We start from the raw sequence: 20389 nt of genomic DNA on the forward strand, positions 1-20389 counted from the left end.
CCAAAAATAACAGATTGTAAATATATAAATACACAGATTTGTGTGATTGATTTCAGAAGTATGTATATACATAGTTCATAGGTATTCACTTGCGTTATTGAAGACAAAATAATTATTTTTTTCTTTTCAGTGTGCTATTGTTTTTGTTGGTCGACTCGTTTCGTGTTAGTGCCGGTTTTTTTATTTCCTTTTAGTTTTTTTTCGGCGGTTATTTTTTTGTTAAAAAGTTTTTATTTTATAATTTTCTGTGGCTATAATTTATACAAATTATTACATGCTTAATTTTTGATTACTTTTAAAATAGCTACCTACCTTGCTTTAGCTATTAACTGTTATATTAATAATCCTACTTTAACTATTATTTTGTTCTGTAATATAAATAAATTACCCCTATTTTCCCACCCTTAGGGTAGGATTTTTTTCCAAATTTTTATTATTATTACGACTACTCTGTAAAAGGTTATGCGTGGTCATACGTTACAATCGGTGAGTGAAAAAATCAATCATCCCCTATTTTCCTACCCTTAAGGTTGGATTTTTTTTTCCAAATTTATATGGGACCAACTTCGGGGTATACCCTTTCCAATAAAAAAATAATTATCAAAATCGAACATCTCTGTAAAAAGTTATGCGTGGTCATACATAAAAAAAAAAAAAAAAAAATAAATATACGCGTCGACTTGAGAACCTCCTCCGTTTTTTTTTTCGTCGGTTGAAAAAAAAACGAAATGTCACTGACGCTACTGTCAGTGTCAGATCTTCATAGGTTATGTTTTGGTTTGGTCGGTATTTATTTAGGAAACTAAAAATAATTGATTACTGTTATCAATAAATAGTCCAACCTAATCAAAAATGAGTAGTTCTGACTCCGACGAAGAAAATGTTATCCGATATGGTACACCTTTGGAACCGTACGAGGAAGGTAAGGCTTTGAAATATCGTAACTTCAATTACTGCGAAAATTTGCGTCGATTTTTCTCTGAAGGCCTACCGCAAACGCCGAAGTTCGCATAATGCGGGCGCATTTCTCTTTTACTCCAATTAATGCGTAACTAGAGTGATAGAGGAAGATGCCTTCAATTTGCAAACTTCGGTGTTGGTAGGCCTTCTGATCTGCAATTGTTTCAACAGAACTTATTTTACTTAGATGAAATACCTTCCAAGCGGAAGTATCAGCAGCCGCCAGATCAGTTTGCGGTGGACGAACACGGGCGGAGGCGTTTCCACGGCGCCTTCACTGGGGGCTTCTCTGCGGGTTTTGGGAACACCGTGGGTAGCGCCGAGGGCTGGGCCCCGGCAACATTCAAGAGCAGTAGGAGTGATAAGGCTCAGGTTTCTGTGAGTATGGAATATTGACTATAGTCCAACTACCAAAGGAAGAAATCTTGAAGATTGAAGACAAAGTCACATTTCACGAAATTCAAATCTAATTCAAACCTTAAATTGGATTGTTAAGGTTGAAATGTTATTTGCGCCTATTTGGTTGATAAATCATACTATGTTTGGAAAAGGTTCAATGTACAGATCACACAATAACTAATTTTGCCAACTAAATCCCATCAACTTAACTAAGTTCAATCCTAAAACCAGTGATTAAAGAGAAAATGTTATTAGTTTTTATCATGATTGAGGTGTGCAGTGTGCATACCTTAGTGCACCTTTTGTAATGTCGCACCCTGAGGCCTACGTTGCCCAAAGAATCATCTGCCACTGCCTACAACCATTTTATGTTAAAATTATTATGGGCTACTGACATATTAATAAGTTGAATAAACGCTTGACATGTTTCGATCCAATTTTCGAGGGTTTCTTCAAGGTGCACCACCAGTACACTTTTACTGGTCAAGCGCGCAACCTTTACTGTGGGCCAAAGCTTGAGTCACACGGCTGCCCACGATGGGCGACGGCGGTAGCGCCATCGTCACTGTTGTGCGAACTGATTTACCCTCTTTGTTGCTATTGTCTATTTGCAGAAACAACGCCCTGAAGACTTCATGGACGATGAAGACCGTGGAGAGCATGGCATCGCCCCAAGGCTCATGGAAACACAGAGTGAATTCTCCGGTAGAAAACGCCAGCATACTCGCTACCATGATGGACCAATACCAGGTGAGATTACTATGAGTAGCAGTTTTAGCTAACTGGTAAAAGTAATGCCTTTCAATTCAAATAGGATGTAGAAGGTTCAAACCATTCAAGACACTGGCTTGTAGCTATGAGTTTATCGGATATACTGTATAAAATGTCTTTAGATGTTTACTGGTTGCTTTTCAGTGAAAAAACTAGCCTAACCCAATGCGCTTGCTATTGCTAATGTAACCTATAATTTACAATTAACATGTCTGATATATCTGTTTGTGTATTGTAAGTTGGTTATTAAATAGATAATAATTATAAAAAGGTCAAGTTTCGCTTCTGGCTTATGTCAGGTGGTAAGTTTTTGCTACTAGAAATCATGGAATTAGTTTCCCATTTGGATATAGACATTGCTAGGAAGCTGATATTTTAGTGAATAGAATCAGGCGTTACTTTGCGGTAATCCATAATAATTAAAACCAAAATATTACTTTGCTAATCCGCGATAAGATAATGTGCTAGTCAATCAGTGCTAAAGTAAGTATTACGGGTTAGCACTGATTGACTAGCATATCGTCGGGTGACAAGTAAAAGTCACTAACTAATATCATTGAAATTATTGGACAATAAACCGTGTTACAAGTGTAATAAAGTGCATTGTTACTTTAATTTTTTGATAGTACTTAGTGAGTTTTGCTTGGCACCTGACGATATGTTATCTTTTCGCGGATTAGCAAAGTAATATTTTGGTTTTAGCTGATATCTTGCATTTCTTGAAATGTACAATTTTTTTTACAGGAGAGCCAGTGCTTGAACAGCTAGTCCGGGCGGTCCACGAGACAGCAGCAGTGCGTATGCTCCGCGCTATGGGCTGGAGGCCGGGGCAGGGCACTGGCGAGCGCCTCAGCCGCCGTCAGAAAACCGCCGCCAGTGAGCGTCACAAGGTGTACGGGTGCTACATGCCTGAGGAGTTGAGACCGGTGAGGTTTTTTAAAAACTTTTATTTAATACTTTCACCTATGGTGTATGGTGGCGGATTTACAGTCTTTGCCGCCCTAGGCCCCAGGCCCTGTAGTAAGCACTAGCCGCCCCCTTTTTCAGCACCCATCATATAGACTGCCGCCAGGGGTGCGAAACTCCTGACTTCGGCCAAACTCGGCTCCGCTCGGGTCAGCACTGCTCCGAGCAATTATTAGGGTTGACACAACTTGACTTCCCTTTGCGTGCACGACCACAGATAAGATAATGGCTTGAATTTTGACAACCCTAAATAGCCGAAAGGGATAGTGCCATATATTAGAAAGGGACAGCATGATTCGACCCTGAACCGCTGTCAAACTTGGTTTTGTAGGAAGTTTCCTTTCTGTACGGTAGTATTATTACTTATTCTGTGCTGCCGCCCCAAATATCTGGCTGCCCTAGGCCCGGGCCTTAGGGCAAATCCGCCACTGCACCTGTCTGATTGTCTGTAATCAATCAAATCTTGCTAGCTAAGTTAGACCCACTTACCGACTCAGCGGAAACTTCACTTCTTATGGAAGTTGGATGACAATGCAATATTATGGTACCATCGAGTTGATCTGATGATGGAGACAGGTGGTGGCCATAGGAACTCTGATAAAACAACGAAACCTCATTTTGTCTAGGTTTATTTGAAATTGAGAAAGGTATGTTGAGATGGTTTGGACACGTGGAAAGAATGAGTGAAAGAAGGCTAACAAAGAGAGTGTATAAGGGAGAAGTGGGAGTTGGAAGGGGTAGACGTCGGCGGACTTCCTCTGATCAGATCGGGGAAATCCTGAAGAAAGGCCAGGTCAAGGGCGCCCTAATCCGGCGAGCGTGTATGAGGAATGTTATGAAAGTGAAGGAGGTATGTCAGGATCGTAGCAAGTGGAAATCCGTGGTCTCTGTCTACCCCTCCGGGAAATAGGCGTGATTATATGTATGTATGTTATTTGAATTGTCTCGATGAGTATTAGTTGCTTGTGAAAAAAAGTACAGTCAGCGATAAAAGCTTGGACCAAAAATTATTTTTATCAAAAACTTGTTTCAGACAACAGAGCCGCAGTCAGACAGCTCCGACTCCGAGTTCGAGTACGACACTTTATTCGCGCCAGACGACTACGAGCCTTATGTCCTGGCGTGTAAGAGCGACCGCTTCGGGCTGGGGTACTCCGGGCTCAGTCGGCATTCCGTCCTAGGCAGTATGGCGGGGGAGTATGGACAGGGCAGTAGCTCCAGCCATCTTGTTATGAGGGATAAAGGGAAAAAGGTGAGACTATGCTGCTTTTCCTAGCTATGATCTAGATTTTACTTTAGTAACTCTACAATTGGAATTTGTCATTAAAGATTACTTCGATCCTAGAATCGTAATTATGCTATAACTCTTTCATCTTTTATATAACTTAAATAGAACCGGCATAATTTTCGTAACACAAGACTCGATGGAATCAATTAAATTCAGACTAATTGCATACTCTGTATCTTTAGGTATTTAAATAAAAGTAAACAAATCATTTGTACATTTTCAGGTAGTTATAACATTTATTGATTAACCAACCAAATACAAAACCGCCTGGATCAGTCAGTGAACGCCCTGACTTTAGCCTACATTATTTGACCATGTAATTTTTTCATCTACCCTCAACTGGCTTAAGAAGCCATTTGAGGGTAGATTTTGTTTACTTTTTTTTAAATACCTGAAGATACAGACTATATGTCCTTAACTATGTAATTTTTTTTGCATTTAGCGCATATAATAATTTCCTTATTTTCAAATAGGTATCCATCCGAGGCCAAGCCTTCGGCGTGGGGGCCTTAGAGAATGACGATGACGATATCTACGCCACCGAGGATATGTCCCACTACGACTACTCACTGGGAGGACCCGTTGACCAGAAACAGAAACCAAAAGGCAAACAAGAGAGTAATGTAAGATTACACAATATATTTACATACACTTTTAAATTCTGAAAGGAGCCGGCAAACCTCGGCTCGCGAGTCGCATGCGGCTCTCTGGATTTTGCAATTGGGTATTTAACTACTAGTCAAATCAGTTGCTTTTTTCGAACTGTCAAAACGAATTGATACTATGGAATTTATATGAAACACTAGCATGTGACGTCACAATCAAATTAGTAGTAGTAATAGTCACAATCAAATGACCTACTCCTTATAGTTTTACACGGGTTTTAAAATAGAAATTGTGTCTAAAACTAACCGCTGTCTACGTTTCTCTATTTATCTTCTGGTGGTTTATTTCTTGCATGGTGTAAAATAATTTATTTTAAATACAGTCAAATACCCTATTGCGGTTTTTCAATATACTCAAACAATTAATACTAAAGGGGCCCACTGATTAACAGTCCGCCGGACGGTATCGGCCTGTTAGTTGTTCGGAACTCTCAAAATTTTGTTCTAACTGACCGGCCGATACCGTCCGGCGGACTGTTAATCAGTGGGCCCCTTTAGAGGGCATAAACCAGTTAAGTCAACATGTGGGGCTTTTTGACATTTCTAAAACTGACATCAACCTGAAGTGGCTATTTTTATTTTTTCAAAAGTTTGGTGACCCCTGGTTTTTAATATATATTCTAAAATCTAATCTAGGTTCGTAGGTAGGTTTGAGGCTACGGTGGAAAACGAGACTCTAAAATTTAGAAAGAAACCAGGTCAACCATATTCCATTGCCATTTCTATTACGTCGTAGTAAAAATATAGGTATTATACCTCGTTTTTTTAGCGTTAGAACGCACGTACGATCACGTACTACGATCTTGACGTGTATTTTTATTGAAAAACGCTTTAAAATAATAGTAACTACATTACTTATGAAACCAAAATATCGTAAATTAACATTTGCTGTGCTGTGTTACTAATTTTCAAAAGTGTTTTTCAATACAGAGACACGACAAGATCGCGTAGCCTTTTTCTAATGCTAAAATAAAATGTATAAGGCAAGCCAACATTGTCAGTTGAAAAAGACTCGAAATTGACTTTTATACGAGAGCTTGTATGGGAGATCCTTTTGTTTGTTTTTAATTATGCCCCCTTTATCTAATGACATAGCTTGCCAGCGTATAGTTACAAATAATCTGTTGTAGGTTTTGGAAGGTTTCGTCCGCTCCACCCAACCCCTCCCCCCCGTGCCGGCACAGCCGCCCCCCGCGCTGCCTCGGGACTACACCCCGCTGCCCGCCGGCGCGAGAAGGTCCAGGTTCGAGCCCAGCGCCGCCCCACAGCGGGATCAAGGTAAACTTTTGCATTAGCGCCCGAGCACTCGCCCAGCGGTTCTAACCCACTAAAACATACGTATTCATAAAACTTTACTGGCCTTATTTAGTTAAATTAAGTTTTAATCCCTTTCTAACAAATACATAAGTCATAATGACAGATAAAATGTAGCGCCATTATGAATAAGGGGGTAAATGTTTAATAATATGTTTCATAATCATTATCGGCTATTCCCACATAAAATATCTCTCAAAAGAAAAATATAAAAATTTTACCTTCCAATAAAATTGTTATTATGTTTCCTTCTACGTCAGAGGTCTTCATTGAGAGAGTAACGCCTCCGGTGTCCGATAGATGCCGCTAGCGTCTATGTAGTCGCTCCGCCCCACGCCGTGACGTAGTTCCGCTTCCCCTCCCTGCGAACCGACGTTGCTCGCTTTCCGCGACTCGCCGCCATGACATTGTTGAGGAGAAGTACCGTCGGCATAAAAGTAGCCTAGTAGCCTGCCAGGAAGGCATTACTCAGACCTCTGACGTAGAAGGAAACATAATAACAATTTTATTGGAAGGTAAAATTTTTATATTATGTGTTCCGTATTCTACGTCAGAGGTCTTCATTGAGACCTGTTTATTATCTCCTGGTGGCGAGTCAGCGGGCGCGCAAGCGTTAGGGCTACTGTCACCTACTGTCATAGAATTCAGAGAAAGAATAAATATATACGCCTTATTGCAACCCATGAAATCACAGTGACTCGTTATAATGATACATTACAGGAAAATGAGAATTTAAATTGTAATCCCAGGTTCCAATCTGACGTTAAACTGGTTTGAGAGATTTCTCATTCGAAATCGCATCCGATCCGCAGAATCTCGGCGATAGAATCGTCTAAAGAAAAAGTCATGTTTCCAATTAACTTAAGCTAATTGGATAGTTTTCCAGCCAATTTAGTGATTAAGTACATCGTGGATCGAAAGCAATCGTAGGCGAGGCCGGCTTGGATGAGACTGTGGCTGGAAGAAATAGGCGCAGTGCCCCCTAACATTTTGTGTAATTCTCACAAATTGACGTACCCAGACTACCTACTTACTGGGTCTATACTTTATTCCGGAGCTTCTAAGAGTCCAGTTGGTAAGACACGTTATCTGGTTTAGAGCCGAATTTCGGACACAAAATAATAGCGCGAAAGTTATCTATGCAATTGCCCGGGCTACAAAGTAGTAGAGTAAGGTCATTGACCCTGCGGCCTGATGCTAACAGTAAAAGTGCGGCAGCGCTTCTATATAGGTACGTTGTAGGGCTATTCAAGTTAGGGCAAATAATTTTTATTAGATTTCTCGCGTCCCAAGTTGGTGGCTTGGGAGGCGCTGGTCTCGCTATTAATAGCCTTGGAAGAAGGCATAGTGTCCGATAGGCTTATGAACAAGTGTCGTTCTGAAAGCTAACATGGACAATAGAAATAGATGTCTGAGATAGCTCGTTACTTCACTGGATATTAGAGGTACCTGGCAATCAATCTTAATTTTGATGCACCATGAAGACCATTTCTACATTGTGGGCGTACAGGCGGCCTAGACAAGGGGACGATCTAAGGAGTGCTCCCGGTACTGGTTTTCTATATAAACACACCGGAACCGGGAATCGTTTTCTCGCCATACAAACTCAGTACCGGGAGTATCCCCCGGACGATCACTTGAGTTTCTTTCTGTCTCTTTATCACTCTACCATATTAGTGAGACACTGACAGTTGCGTCTCGTTTGCTACGTAGCGTTAGCCCTTGGCATGTTGCATGCATGCGCCAGTCACGCCAGTAGGTACATCAAGCGGACGTCACTCCTGATCCCGCCAGCCCGGTGTTGACCTATCTGACAGGAGCTACGCCTCGATTCTTAAGGTCGTTGACTCGTTAGGAAGGGCGGTCTGACCTTGTGTTCACTAGGACCGCCAGTAAATTGCAAGCTTACCACAGCTGCGTGAAGGCTCTCCTCATCACGCCGTCACAGTAAACAGACTAGGCTGGGAGGTGGAGACATCCATGCCAAGTCGTATCACCGGCAGCTGCCAAACGCGTCGTGGTAGCAGTTCAAAGAGTCTGTTAAGAAATACCGTGGCACAGTGCGAGGTCTCTCGAAAGCGGAGGCTGGCTAACAGGGCGCTTACCAGGCGAAGATATTCTCGGCGGCTTCTGGGCGCAGCTGCCCCTCTGGCGCGCAGTGACTTCTTGATAAACCGTCGCCCTCGGGAGTTGTACCGACCTGGTAAGTAGCAAGAAACCAGCGCGACTTGTAGACGATCTGCTGGCATCAGCAGTTTTTGCGACAGCCGTAGTAACGGAAGGGATGTAGTGTCGCCGTCGTTTTATGTATACTGTAACGGTCCGGTTGTATGTTTGTAGTACACTACTGTCGTCAGCGCTGCAGATGCGGCCCGTTAACGATTACTCTCCACTGAAAGGGCCTTACCTCGTACATTGTCTACCATTATTGGAGATTGTATACGTAACGGACTGCAGGCATAAGATGAGGAGGGAAGTGGCACGAGGTTTTCGGCAGCTGTCAGAAGTGTTGCTGGGGACTGCGAAGGTGTCACCTTCCTCCATGAACTAAAGTTTGGGAATTTTAGAATATTAAGCAGGAGGCATTGAGTCTCATTTCTGCTAGAAACTCGGCAGCAAGGCAGGCCTGTATGTCACGAAAAAGAAAACTTTAAATCGGGGTGCTGTGCCACGTGTCCCACGTGATGTCTAGGAGCGTGATGGTCTAATTCGCTTTATCCGAAGAAACGCCTATATTGAGCTAGTATAGGGGTATGGTCGCATGCTTTTAAGGAAATCGAACTGATGAAATCAAATCTAAAATCGATTTTGGCGCTTTGCGTAGCAAAACTGTTTCGATAAAGTCGAAGACAGACAGATGCAAACTGCTGGAGTCCTCCTGGCCCCTTTCTCTTAGCACCGGAAACTCAAGCTTGTTCAGGCGCAGCGGGTTTATTTGTCCCATTTTGTTTATTAGGGGCTTGGCGAACGAGTTCGTCTTTGTAAGACGGAACTTAAGCTGGAGAGCGCGGGCAGCAGAGAGATAATTATGTGAGGACTGCAGACCTTTTCGATGCCTTCAACCTCGGTTGTGAGCGGTCGCACAGGATCGTGTCGCAAAGCTGCTCTCCGGTTGGATCGCTCGCTGGCCTCGAGACGTCGCAGGACCCCCGAAGCGGCACGGCTCCTCGTCGATCAGCACCTTTATGAAGCCCAGGGACACGACGTATTTTCCTCTGGGTATCGACATATCTTACCGCTTTCAACTCCTGGCAGTCGAGTCACGCTAGGACGAGGCTCCTAACTACCTTGTCTGCCGTCGCCATCCTTAACCGAAACCAAGAGTTTAGCGGTCTGTTCGTGCTGTGGCACCATAGCTATAGGCGCCTGCGTACCTCAATGGGACCATGTGAACAGGACAAAACTGATACCGTGGCGCCAGCGTCAGCTTGGTAGGCAGCATCGGCGACGGGTAAGTTCGCGGTGGTATTCTTGCGAACAGAACATGGGCTCCATTGCAAGGGACGACATCGTCGTAGTTGCAGCATCTGTGGGCAGCATCGGCGTGATTGTCGGCGCCATCATGGCAACCGCCGCCGCTCGGGAGACGCTGGTGCGTGAGGCGAGCACCTATCATGGCGGCCCGCTCGAGAAGCGCTGTCGCGTGAGGCGGGTGGCACCACCGTGGCGGCCGCCGCCGCCGGCTAGGGAGGCGCCGGTGCGTGAGGCGAGAGGCGCCATCGTGGCGGCCAGCTCGGGAAGCACCAGTGCGTGAGGCGGCCGCCGCCAGGCTCGGGAGGCGCTGTTGTGTGAGGCGAGAGGCGCCATAGTGGCGGCCAGCTCGAGAGGCGCCGGCGCGTTAGGCAGGCGGCTCCATCGTGGCGGGCGGCGCCAACGTGGTGGTCGTCACCGCCGGCTCGGGAGGCGGTGCGTGATGCGAGAGGCGCCATCGTAGCGGCCAGCTCGGGAGGCACCGGTACGTGAGGCGGCCGCCGCTAGGCTCAGGTGGCGCCATAGTAGCAGCTAGCTCGAAAGCCGTGAGGAGGGCGGCGCCATCGTGGCGACCGCCGCCGCCGGCTCGCGAGGCGCTGGTACGTGAGGCGAGAGGCGCCATCGTGGCGGCCAGCTCGACAGGCGCCGGTGCACATGACGGACGTTACCTGCACGGGAGGCGCCGATGCGTGTGGCGGGCAGCGCCATCGTAGCGTCCTCCGCTGGCTCGGGGGGGTGAAGTGTGCGCGTGGCGGCTGGCTCGTAGTTGTACGCATCATCACGGCGACACTGTTGCCCTGGGCGGCGTCATCGTAGTGGCCTCCACCGGCGCGTAGGTCACCAGCGATGCTATGACGGACGGCAACCGACGGGCGAACGGCACCGCCGCTGTACTGTAATGTTTCCACTGCTTCCACGTAACTTATCTTCCTTCCACTTCGAGCAGTCGGGACGCAGGAGCCTTTGCGCCAGGACGGGATCGAGAGGTGTAATCCACCCGCGCCGGACCGCAGCAACAGGAGCGGGCGTGTTCTCTCGGAGTCTCGGACTGGAAGCGCCCGCACCGCGACACCTCGGGCCCCGGCCCGCAGCGTCGCGGCGTCTCGGAGTCACCTCGGACGACAGCAGAAGAAAGTCGGCGACACGGGCGGGGGGCGGGGCGCCGGTGCCACGGGCGGGGGCTTCCCTGTCGCGTCGCTTCTGAACGCCAAATAAAACTAGAATATCATTAAACTGGCTCACCGGATGGTTCGAGACAATCCAAACCTCCTTATCAGTCCTATAGAAGCGCGGCACCCAACAGCGGCGCGCGCAGGCTGTCCGCCTCCGCGCCGCCCCCGCCGCCGCCGGCACGATGACCGCACGTTCCCTCTCCGAACGCGGAGCGACTTAAGTTACCACTTGTTGATAAAAAACTACTGACGCACTTCCTACTTCGATCTCGAAAATGCGCGACCCGCCTGCGAACCGTGCCTGTCAAAGTAGGCATTTACAATGCGCAACTAACAACACGAGGTACTCCCGGGCTTGTTAACGGTAACGATTTTAGCAGCATGGTATGTAAAAATTCATTTAGCCAGAAAAATAAAAATAAAAAGTGGGTAGAATCGAAAAACACTTTCGATCGCGAGATCGCCAAAAGACTAATAATAGCGATCTCTGCTATATCTTACTATTTAATGGAACAAGCTTTGGTTCGGAAATTTTTAAGCACCATGCTGCAAAAATGTACGCAAAAAAATTTGCGGACCATCGGTCAGACGGTCGACGAAACAATGTCATGGCGGCGAGTCGCGGAAAGCGAGCAACGACGGTTCGCAGGGAGGGGAAGCGGAACTACGTCACGGCGTGGGGCGGAGCGACTACATAGACGCTAGCGGCATCTATCGGACACCGGAGGCGTTACTCTCTCAATGAAGACCTCTGACGTAGAATACGGAACACATAATATCTGTTGCACTATTCCAGCATTCCACGGGCTGTCCCGTACAAATGCATTATATTTCGTGTATTATAACTTTTCAGCGTTATAAACCGATGATTATTTATTATTATTACAAGAGTTTATTTAACTTGACTTGACCCATTTATTCCGACCTCCAACGAAGCTGAAAATTTGCATACATATGTAAGTCGGGTGACAATGCAATATTAATATGGTACCATCGAGCTGATCTGATGATGGAGACAGGAGGTGGCCATAAGAACTCTGTGATAAAACAACGCAACCTAATTGTGTTTGGGGTTTTAAGAGTAGTATCGATGAGTATTAGTTGCCTGTGGAAAGAAAAGTACAGTCAGCGATAAAATACCAAAATAGGAATTTTATGCCAAAAACTTATTCTATGCATATTTTAAACTCAGACTTGCATATCTTCAGTATATTCGCGTTTGTACAGGACAACGGTAGACAATTTAATGGAATACTCCTGTTGCAGGTAAAATTTCGAATAAAAGTAAAACCGTTAAACGTAATTTTTTAACCGCAATTTCATTTATTTCAGGACTTGGTCGCCACGATCTGTCTGCCGAAGCTCGCGGCTCACTTTTGGGCGAAACACCAATACCGAAAACAAATATACCGGAAAATAAACCGGATGAACCGCATATACCGGATCCCATAGCGCAACTCCTCGGCAGAAACGTCAACTTCGTCACAGATACCAAAAATACCACAGATACAAACACAGATACAGATAAGAAAGCAGAAGATTTCATCTCTATAAAAGACTCGGGAAAAGAGTTAAAAAAAGTCTTCAAGCCTTTTGTGAGTGATCCGGCGAAGCAGGCGAGATATGAGAAGTATTTGAAAGACAAGGATAGCGTGCTAGAGACGGGGGAGATGGATAGATTGACTGCGTGGGAGAGGAACAGAGAGATTTCGGAGTTCGAGCAGGCCGCGAAGCTCTATAAACCGCTTTCTGGTGTTATGGGTGATAGGTATGCACTTTTTACCTTTAGATCAGTGTTTTTCAAACTGTGGGTCGCGAATCTTCTGCCAGCCTTAAAACAATACATAAGCGAAACATTTTGTTCATACTAGGGGGGTCGCGTAATGAAAAACTTTGAAAAACACTGCTTTAGATCATGACGACTATTTTATACAACACGCAATAATAAACTTTATGTGAATGTAATTAAGGTCCTTTTTATACTGTAAAATTTGTCGGCAATGGCCGTCCATAGGGTCAGTGCCTTTGCATTTGTTTAGTAAACCATAGAGTAACTTATACATACTAGGCCTTAAACAGTTTTTTGACAAGTTTTCACTATGATATTGATGCATCAAGGCGGTTTGTTTACAGGTGGCCTACCGCGAAACGCGAAAATCGAAATTTCTTTATCTGCCTCTTTATCGATCGAATAGGCAAGAGTGATAGAGAGGTAGAAACCGAACTTTCGACTGTTGTGTTTCACGGTAGGCCATGTGATTGGCCTAGTGACGCCCTCTACTCAGAGTTTTGCGTAATATTCCCTATTGTGTATTGCTAGGTCACAAAAATTAAAAAAAAAAACAAGTTGATTATTGTTACAGTCGACGTCAAAGATATGTTTACATTTTTCGCCTTATTACAAAGGAGTGAGGTGCAAAAGTGTGAACATATCTTTGACGTCGACTGTACAACGAATTAACCAGTACTTACATATTTATTTCTATGAGCATATAACAGACATAACGGTCGGTTACGGAATAAAAATAATCCATTATTTTTCTTTACACTCCGCTGATTTTGTCCGCTATTACAACCGCTTTTTGAATAATTTGTAACTATTTTATATAACACTCCATATAGTACAGCGGCCCAAGGGCCTTATACACTGTTTGATGTGACTGGACAGTATCGTACCGACGAGTGGTATCGTTGTGTTCGGTAGAGTTTACTGAGTACGAAATAAGAACTCGTCACTTTCTAAGACTGTGGAGGGGTTAACTGTGACGTCACAAAGATGGCGGTCCCAGGTTTCAAAGTTTAGATAATTACTCGGCAAGTTACTATCAGATTTTTTTTAATGAGGTATCTTATGAAAGCTGATGAAATGTAGAATAAAACATGCTATATAACTAAAAGATTATTCAATTAATTATTTTATTATTAACAAAAATCCGAAAACTTAATATCTGTCTTTTTTTCTCATTCAAAAAACACAATGAAAACGGCCACTTAGATAAAAAATATGTTATATAAATAATTTAGGTAGATGATTAAGCTACACGTTACTTCTTGAATTATGTGAATCCGATAATAAATAATTAAACTACGATGATTATACCGTGGGCGCGGCGCAGCGAACCGCGCGCGCTCGGTTACTTGGAGGTGCGGGCGCGACTGAGAATGCTGTACTGTATATCAAAAACTACCTAACATTTTTAAACGAGTGATATATCAAATGAAAGATATTTAAATAACCAATAAAACGTGGTTATAAACTGGTGATTGTCATCTAATAATAAGTATATAGAAATAAGCAAACAATAAAAATCCAAAAAGTAGTCACTTCAGTGTCGATTGGACTCATTGTATTAATGATTTATATGCCAAGCATGAAAAGGTAATTTAATAAATGTGACTAAAAACAGTTTACGGCGTTTTGACGTAAAAAGTTACTTGATTTATCATCACAAGATATATTTGAGTACATTATTGTCAAGGCTCGAAGTCGAAAGTAGCCTCCCACCTGAGATTAGAGATTAAGCAATTAGTCCAAGAAGAGGGTTCCCACAAGGGGAGTGTCTGTCCCCCCTGATGTGGTGCCTACTGCTAGACTCAATGGTGAAAGAGTTCAACAGGGGGGGTATGTACATGCAGGGTTACACTGACGACGGAGTGTTACTAGTAAGAGGGACGGTTTTTAGGGTCGTAAGAGAGAAACCCGAGAAAAGAGATGAAACCCATAAAGATGCAAGGTATAGAACTAGAAATGGTGAATGAGCTGAAATATCTGGAAGTTACTCTAGACAGCACGCTCAGATCAGATACAAAACTCACATCAAGGAGCAGACGGCAAAAGCCATAAGAACACTATGTCAATGCAAAAGGGCACTATGTCAATGCTCGGAATCTGACCTGAGAGACGCGACGGTCAGGGCTGTCAGCACCGCTGCTTTCTGGGCATCCACTGTTTAGAGTTTTAGAGGAACCTCGACGCGAGAGAAGTAGAAATCTGGATCTACAAGGCGGTGCGATATGTACTACCCATATGGGTATATGAGAACGACCCCAACACATGCAATTGGAGGTAATGCTAAGTTTGAAGCTTGGAATGGGGTGGAGAAGAGCTACTGAACAGTGATATAGAATGAAAGCATGTAAGGAATGGAAAAGAAGCTACGTGGACAAGAGACACGCGCTGGTACAAAGAGAGGCACTATCAAAATTTGAGATGTTGATGGCCAATACCGATGGCTAATAAAAAGGCAGGAGATATTTGATAAGAAATACAGGGTAAGAAATATAGTAGAGAGAGACAACTGGAACGTGGAAGCCAGACACCCGACGACCATCTGCTTTACGAATAGCTCAAGAAGAAGCTCAACGAAACTAGCAGAGTGATGCCTAAACTGGGAGAGCAAGTATCAATATCACTGTGCAGATATGCGAGTTCCAAGCAGAGGTATGTGCAATAGCCCGCTGTGCACGTATAGTTAAAGAGAGTGTGCAGGAAGAAGGCGCTATTGTAATATATACAGATAGCCAGGCAGCACTAAAGTCACTAAAGAAAATATCGGACACCTCCTCTCTCGTAAGAGAATGACGAGAGAAGCTTAACTCGATAGGCAAATAAAGAAGTGTCACGGTGGCATGGGAACCTTTAGGACACTAGGGAGTGACGGAAAATGAGACGGCGCACGAACTGGCGAGGATTTTTTTTTATTTATCTATCATGAAGTACACAACAATTTTGTCACAAATTACATTCCTCGCCAAACTGCGATTGCAGTTTGTTGGCGAGGATGGAGGCGGAGACGGAATATATGGGTCTGGAACCGGCTCTGCCTATGTCAGCGGATGTTACTAAAGGAGTCATAGAAAAGGTAAATGGATGGAGATGGAAGTACAGTCGAAGATGATAACTAAAGGATCACAGGAGAACCAGGTATCTTTTGAAACTAGGTAAGAGCAGTCTGAGACTACTGACGGGTATCCTGGTCGTAACACCCTCAACAGACCACTTAAGAAAATGGAAATTAGTAGAGACACCTCCTGTCCACACTGAAGTAAGGAGGAGACTAGCTTACACGTACTATACCTTACCAGCAGAATATACTATGTATATGCGGCACCGCGATGTAATACATTCGGTAGAGACACACTGAAAGAAAACGAACTAAAGGACGTCGAACTTAAAGATGTCATCTATTCTGCAGGAAGACAAAAAGATTTGAGGAGAATGGTGTGAAAATGCCGCCGGGACAGTAACCTGCAGCTCCAACCTCAGGGAATTGGGCTGAATGGACGCTACACGTGATCAGCTGCTTCCGGCCGGGCGTCCGTACACTACATCTACAACATTTCATTTTTTCATTCCTAAAATCTATAGCAACATACTTACCCTTAAATATTAGGAAAAGCACCAGCAAAAATGTATTTAAGTCTAAATAAAAAAAACTCATCTTGAAACAATATGAAGCTAGGATAGTTAGGTAACTTAAGTTAAAGAATGTCGTGTTATATTGAACTTATATTTGTAACTTATACTAGTATCTAAAATAGTTTAAATATCTAAGTAAGTAAAATAGCCTAACACAGTATGTAAAGAGAGGAGCCTATTTCTGCCAACAAACTGTTATACAGTTTGGCGAAGGTTGTACCTATTATGTAAATGCTGTTTCCGTGAATAAATGGTTTATTTATTTTATTTTATTTTCCTGAGTTATAGAGATATCGCTTGCCAGGATACTTATGCTTAATAACATGAATTTGGTTCATAATGATAATTATTTTCGATAACTCTCACTAATAATCGTTATTATTTAAATATAAAAGTAAAGTGAATACTTGTATGGATTTTTATTTTATGTTTATTTCTATATACAAACTTATGTATAAGATGACAAGCTCCAGTTTATAACCACGTTTTATTGGTTATTTAAATATCTTTCATTTGATGTAGTATTTGTTTAAAAATATTAATTTGTTTTTGATATACAGTACAGCATTCTCAGTCGCGCCCGCGCCTCCAAGTAACCGAGCGCGCGCGGTTCGCTGCGCCGCGCCCGCGGTATAATCATCGTAGTTTACTTGTTTATTATCGGAATCACAAAATTCAAGTAGTAACGTGTAGCTTAATCACCTACCTAAATTATTTATATGACATATTTTTTATCTAAGTGGCCGTTTTCATTGTGTTTTTTGGGTGAGAAAAAAAGACAAATGTAAAGTTTTAGTATTTTTGCAAATAAAAAAAATAATAATTTAAATACACTATTAGTTATATAGCATGTTTTATTCTACATTTCATCAGCTTTCACAGGACACCTCATTTTTAAAAATCTGATAATAACTCGCCGAGTAACAATCTAAACTTTGAAACCCGGGACCGCCATCTTTGTGACGTCACAGTTAACCCCTCCACAGTCTTAGAAAGTGACGAGTTCTTATTTCGTACTCAGTAAACTCTACCGAACACAACGATACCACTCGTCGGTACGATACTGTCCAGTCACATCAAACAGTGTATAAGGCCCTTGGGCCGCTGTACTAATAGTACAACTTATTGGAATCCATGAAAGATCATTTTAACTATGGACGTCTATAGCCGTCTTTGGCGGTTATAGTGTTAAACAAAATTCCCAACAGATTCACCCACGCCTCGGAACCGGACGACGCGCTCAACCCCCTCACCGCCGTGGCGCGCAGCGCGACCAACCACGGGCTGGCGACACCCGACCAGATAGAGGCGGCGCGTATAGGCGCCTATGGCGTCATTACACGTCGGGAGGCGCCGTGGCGGCCAGAGGCTATAGTGTGCAAGAGGTTCAATGTGGCCGATACACTAGCGAGGTATATGTTTCTATATATCGCTGGCCCAATATTACAGGGTTCTATGTTACATTTTCAAGATAGTTGAAATTCGACTTAATGTCACTATGACAATGTGCAAATTTCAGTTCGATAAAAGTGAAACAGAACCCTGTAATATTGGGCCAGCGTTATGTAGAATATATAGAGGTGGAGCTTATCAGCTTATTCAATGATAATACTGTTTTTTGTTGTTTGTTTCCGAAGCGCTGGTGGCTTAGCGGTAAGAGCGTGCAACTTTCAATCCGGAGGTCGCGGGTTCAAACCCCGGCTCGTACCAATGAGTTTTACGGAACTTATGTACGAAATATCATTTGATATTTACCAGTTGCTTTTCGGTGAAGGAAAACATCGTGAGGAAACCGGACTAATCCCAATAAGGCCTAGTTTCACCTCCGGGTTGGAAGGTCAGATGGCAGTCGCTTTCGTAAAAACTAGTGCCTACGTCAATTCTTGGGATTAGTTACCAAGCGCACCCTAGGCTCCCATGAGCCGTGGCAAAATGCCGGGGTAACGCGAGGAAGAAGAATTTTTTAACCCCTTGACCGCTAAAGACTTCAATTAACCTTCGTGCATTCCGACAAGCGACGATGGGGTTCAAAGGGTTAATGAATTAGTAAACTTTAGACAAAAACAATCCCTGTTCCCATTTTTAAGGTTCCGTAGCTAAATGGAAAGAACGGAATCTTTATTCATCATGTCCGTATGTCACATTTTTTATGTTATAAACATATATAGAATTCTTCGTGAGTTCAAGTCTCACCCAAGACAGTAATTTTTCCACTTTTAAATTTATTTTAGCCTTAATAGCGTCTTTCGCAGACGTTTCAGCTTGTTAAAGATTAAATTAACCTCCTGAAACTAAATGTACATTACAATGTACATAATCGTGCAATCTAATTTGAACCTTTCATGAACCAAATAAAGTAGCATTTCTTTTCTTTCATTGCTTTTTAAAACAAACGAAATTCGTTCTAATTTACTGATAGAATAAGGTTCAAATTAAAAATTTGAAAACTTTATATGGTGGGTCTTACGAGGTTAAACATTTATAAACTAATTATATTCCGTCCACAGGCCTGATTCGAAAAAAGGAGACAAGCCAAAAGTGTCATACTCCATATTCAACTATTTAGAGTCATCAATTCACGACAAAGAGAGCTTCGCCAAAGAACAACACACTTTCAGCGGCTCCAAGTCCTTGAGCAGAGAAGGGAACAGAAAAGAAGTAATCAAGGAGAAAAATAACGACAAGAAAGTCCTAGAAAAAGATATAGATACAATTAATGTTGATCCTAAACCTAGTACTAGTACAGACACTAGTTTCAAAAGACTCACAGTGGCTGAATTGTTTTTAAAAGAATCGGAAAACGATTTAAAAAGCAAAGAGAATGTAGAAGTTACAGAAACTATTAGTAAGTTTGATAAAATGGATTTGTATAAATCTATTTTTCTCAGTGACAGTGAAAATGAAGATGAACCTGCTAAGGAAGACACTGAAAAACCATTTATTGATGGTGCTAAAACGAATACTGATAAGCCTACATCTATGTTTGATAGTGTAAGCGAATTTATTGAAGTACCAAAGAATGTAGAAAGAAATACTTCTCCACCTAGAGGTATATTTGCTAATATAGATTTCGATGAAATCAACTCATGGAAAAGAAATGCTGAGAAAAAAGAAGAAAAAGTTGAAGATACAAATAAAATTAAAACTGATGATGATTCAGTTGTAGAAGCTGATATGTATGGCCCTAAAATTCCAGACAATCTTAAGAAAAGACTGGAGGAGACAGAGCGAGAGAGAATAACAGAAAAGCCTACGTTTAGGAGCAAGAGTGAAAGGGAGGCTATAGAAATATCGTCGTCTAGCTCAGATTCGTGGGTGGAAGAGAGAGAAGTGAAATCTAAGAAGAAGAAAAAGAAAAATAAGAAACAGAAGAAGGCTAAAAAGTCTAAACACAAGAAAAAAGATAGATAATGTGGACAAGGGCTAATAAATAGATTAAGAAAAATTAAATTGTTTTTATTTTAGTCCTCTTAACATTATTTATTTATTGTGCATGATACAACATTTAACATTGGCAGATTTACTAATTCTCTGCTCGCTATTTCCACATATAAGTTGTTTTGGAGAGCCCTGATTATAGTAAGTAGATACGGGCAATACGGACTAGAGAAACAAAATCATAGATATATGCACGTTTCACGATATACCTAGGAATTTCATGATCTGGCAGATATTACGATCGGCCGCCCACTTATACACGTGGTCGCTTACTGTGCGTGTTTATTGACATCCTAGAAGGTAAAAAGGTTGAACCGAAACGAATACGCAATAAACATATTTCAATTTCAACTGATTCAAGCCAGCATCTCCTTGAGTCTGCGTCGTAAGATTTTCTGCTGTGCGTTCCTCGGCAGTTCAGACACGAATCTCACGCCACCGCTGAGCTTCATATACCAAGTTACCTGCGAACACAAATGTTGATACATTAATTATGTTAGTACCAGGTAAATTGGTTGTTTAATAC

The 20389-nt window shown here is 42.8% G+C and overlaps 2 protein-coding genes across 2 annotated transcripts in view; both read left to right on the top strand.

Annotated features, from left to right (window-relative positions):
- Nucleotides 1-20389, top strand: part of LOC134800753 (divergent protein kinase domain 2A) — a 77425-nt gene that overhangs the window by 4156 nt on the left and 52880 nt on the right. The window lies entirely within an intron of this gene.
- LOC134800702 (G patch domain-containing protein 1 homolog) lies at nt 752-19842 on the top strand. Its single transcript, XM_063773202.1, has 10 exons — nt 752-922; nt 1148-1338; nt 1974-2109; nt 2875-3056; nt 4130-4348; nt 4858-5007; nt 6180-6327; nt 12339-12774; nt 17634-17837; nt 18933-19842. Exons 1-10 carry the CDS (start codon nt 853-855, stop codon nt 19834-19836), a joined length of 2640 nt encoding a protein of 879 aa, XP_063629272.1. The 5' UTR covers nt 752-852; the 3' UTR covers nt 19837-19842.

This window comes from Cydia splendana, chromosome 20, assembly GCF_910591565.1.
Source record: "Cydia splendana chromosome 20, ilCydSple1.2, whole genome shotgun sequence".
Taxonomy (NCBI): Eukaryota; Metazoa; Arthropoda; class Insecta; order Lepidoptera; family Tortricidae; genus Cydia; species Cydia splendana.

Bases quoted from the DNA above. Each gene is read 5' to 3' on its own strand.
- LOC134800702 (XM_063773202.1), top strand. From the start codon at position 853: ATGAGTAGTTCTGACTCCGACGAAGAAAATGTTATCCGATATGGTACA. The intron at 923-1,147 runs GTAAGGCTTTGA...TATTTTACTTAG, and splicing joins TTTGGAACCGTACGAGGAAG to ATGAAATACCTTCCAAGCGG. The intron at 3,057-4,129 runs GTGAGGTTTTTT...AACTTGTTTCAG, and splicing joins TGCCTGAGGAGTTGAGACCG to ACAACAGAGCCGCAGTCAGA.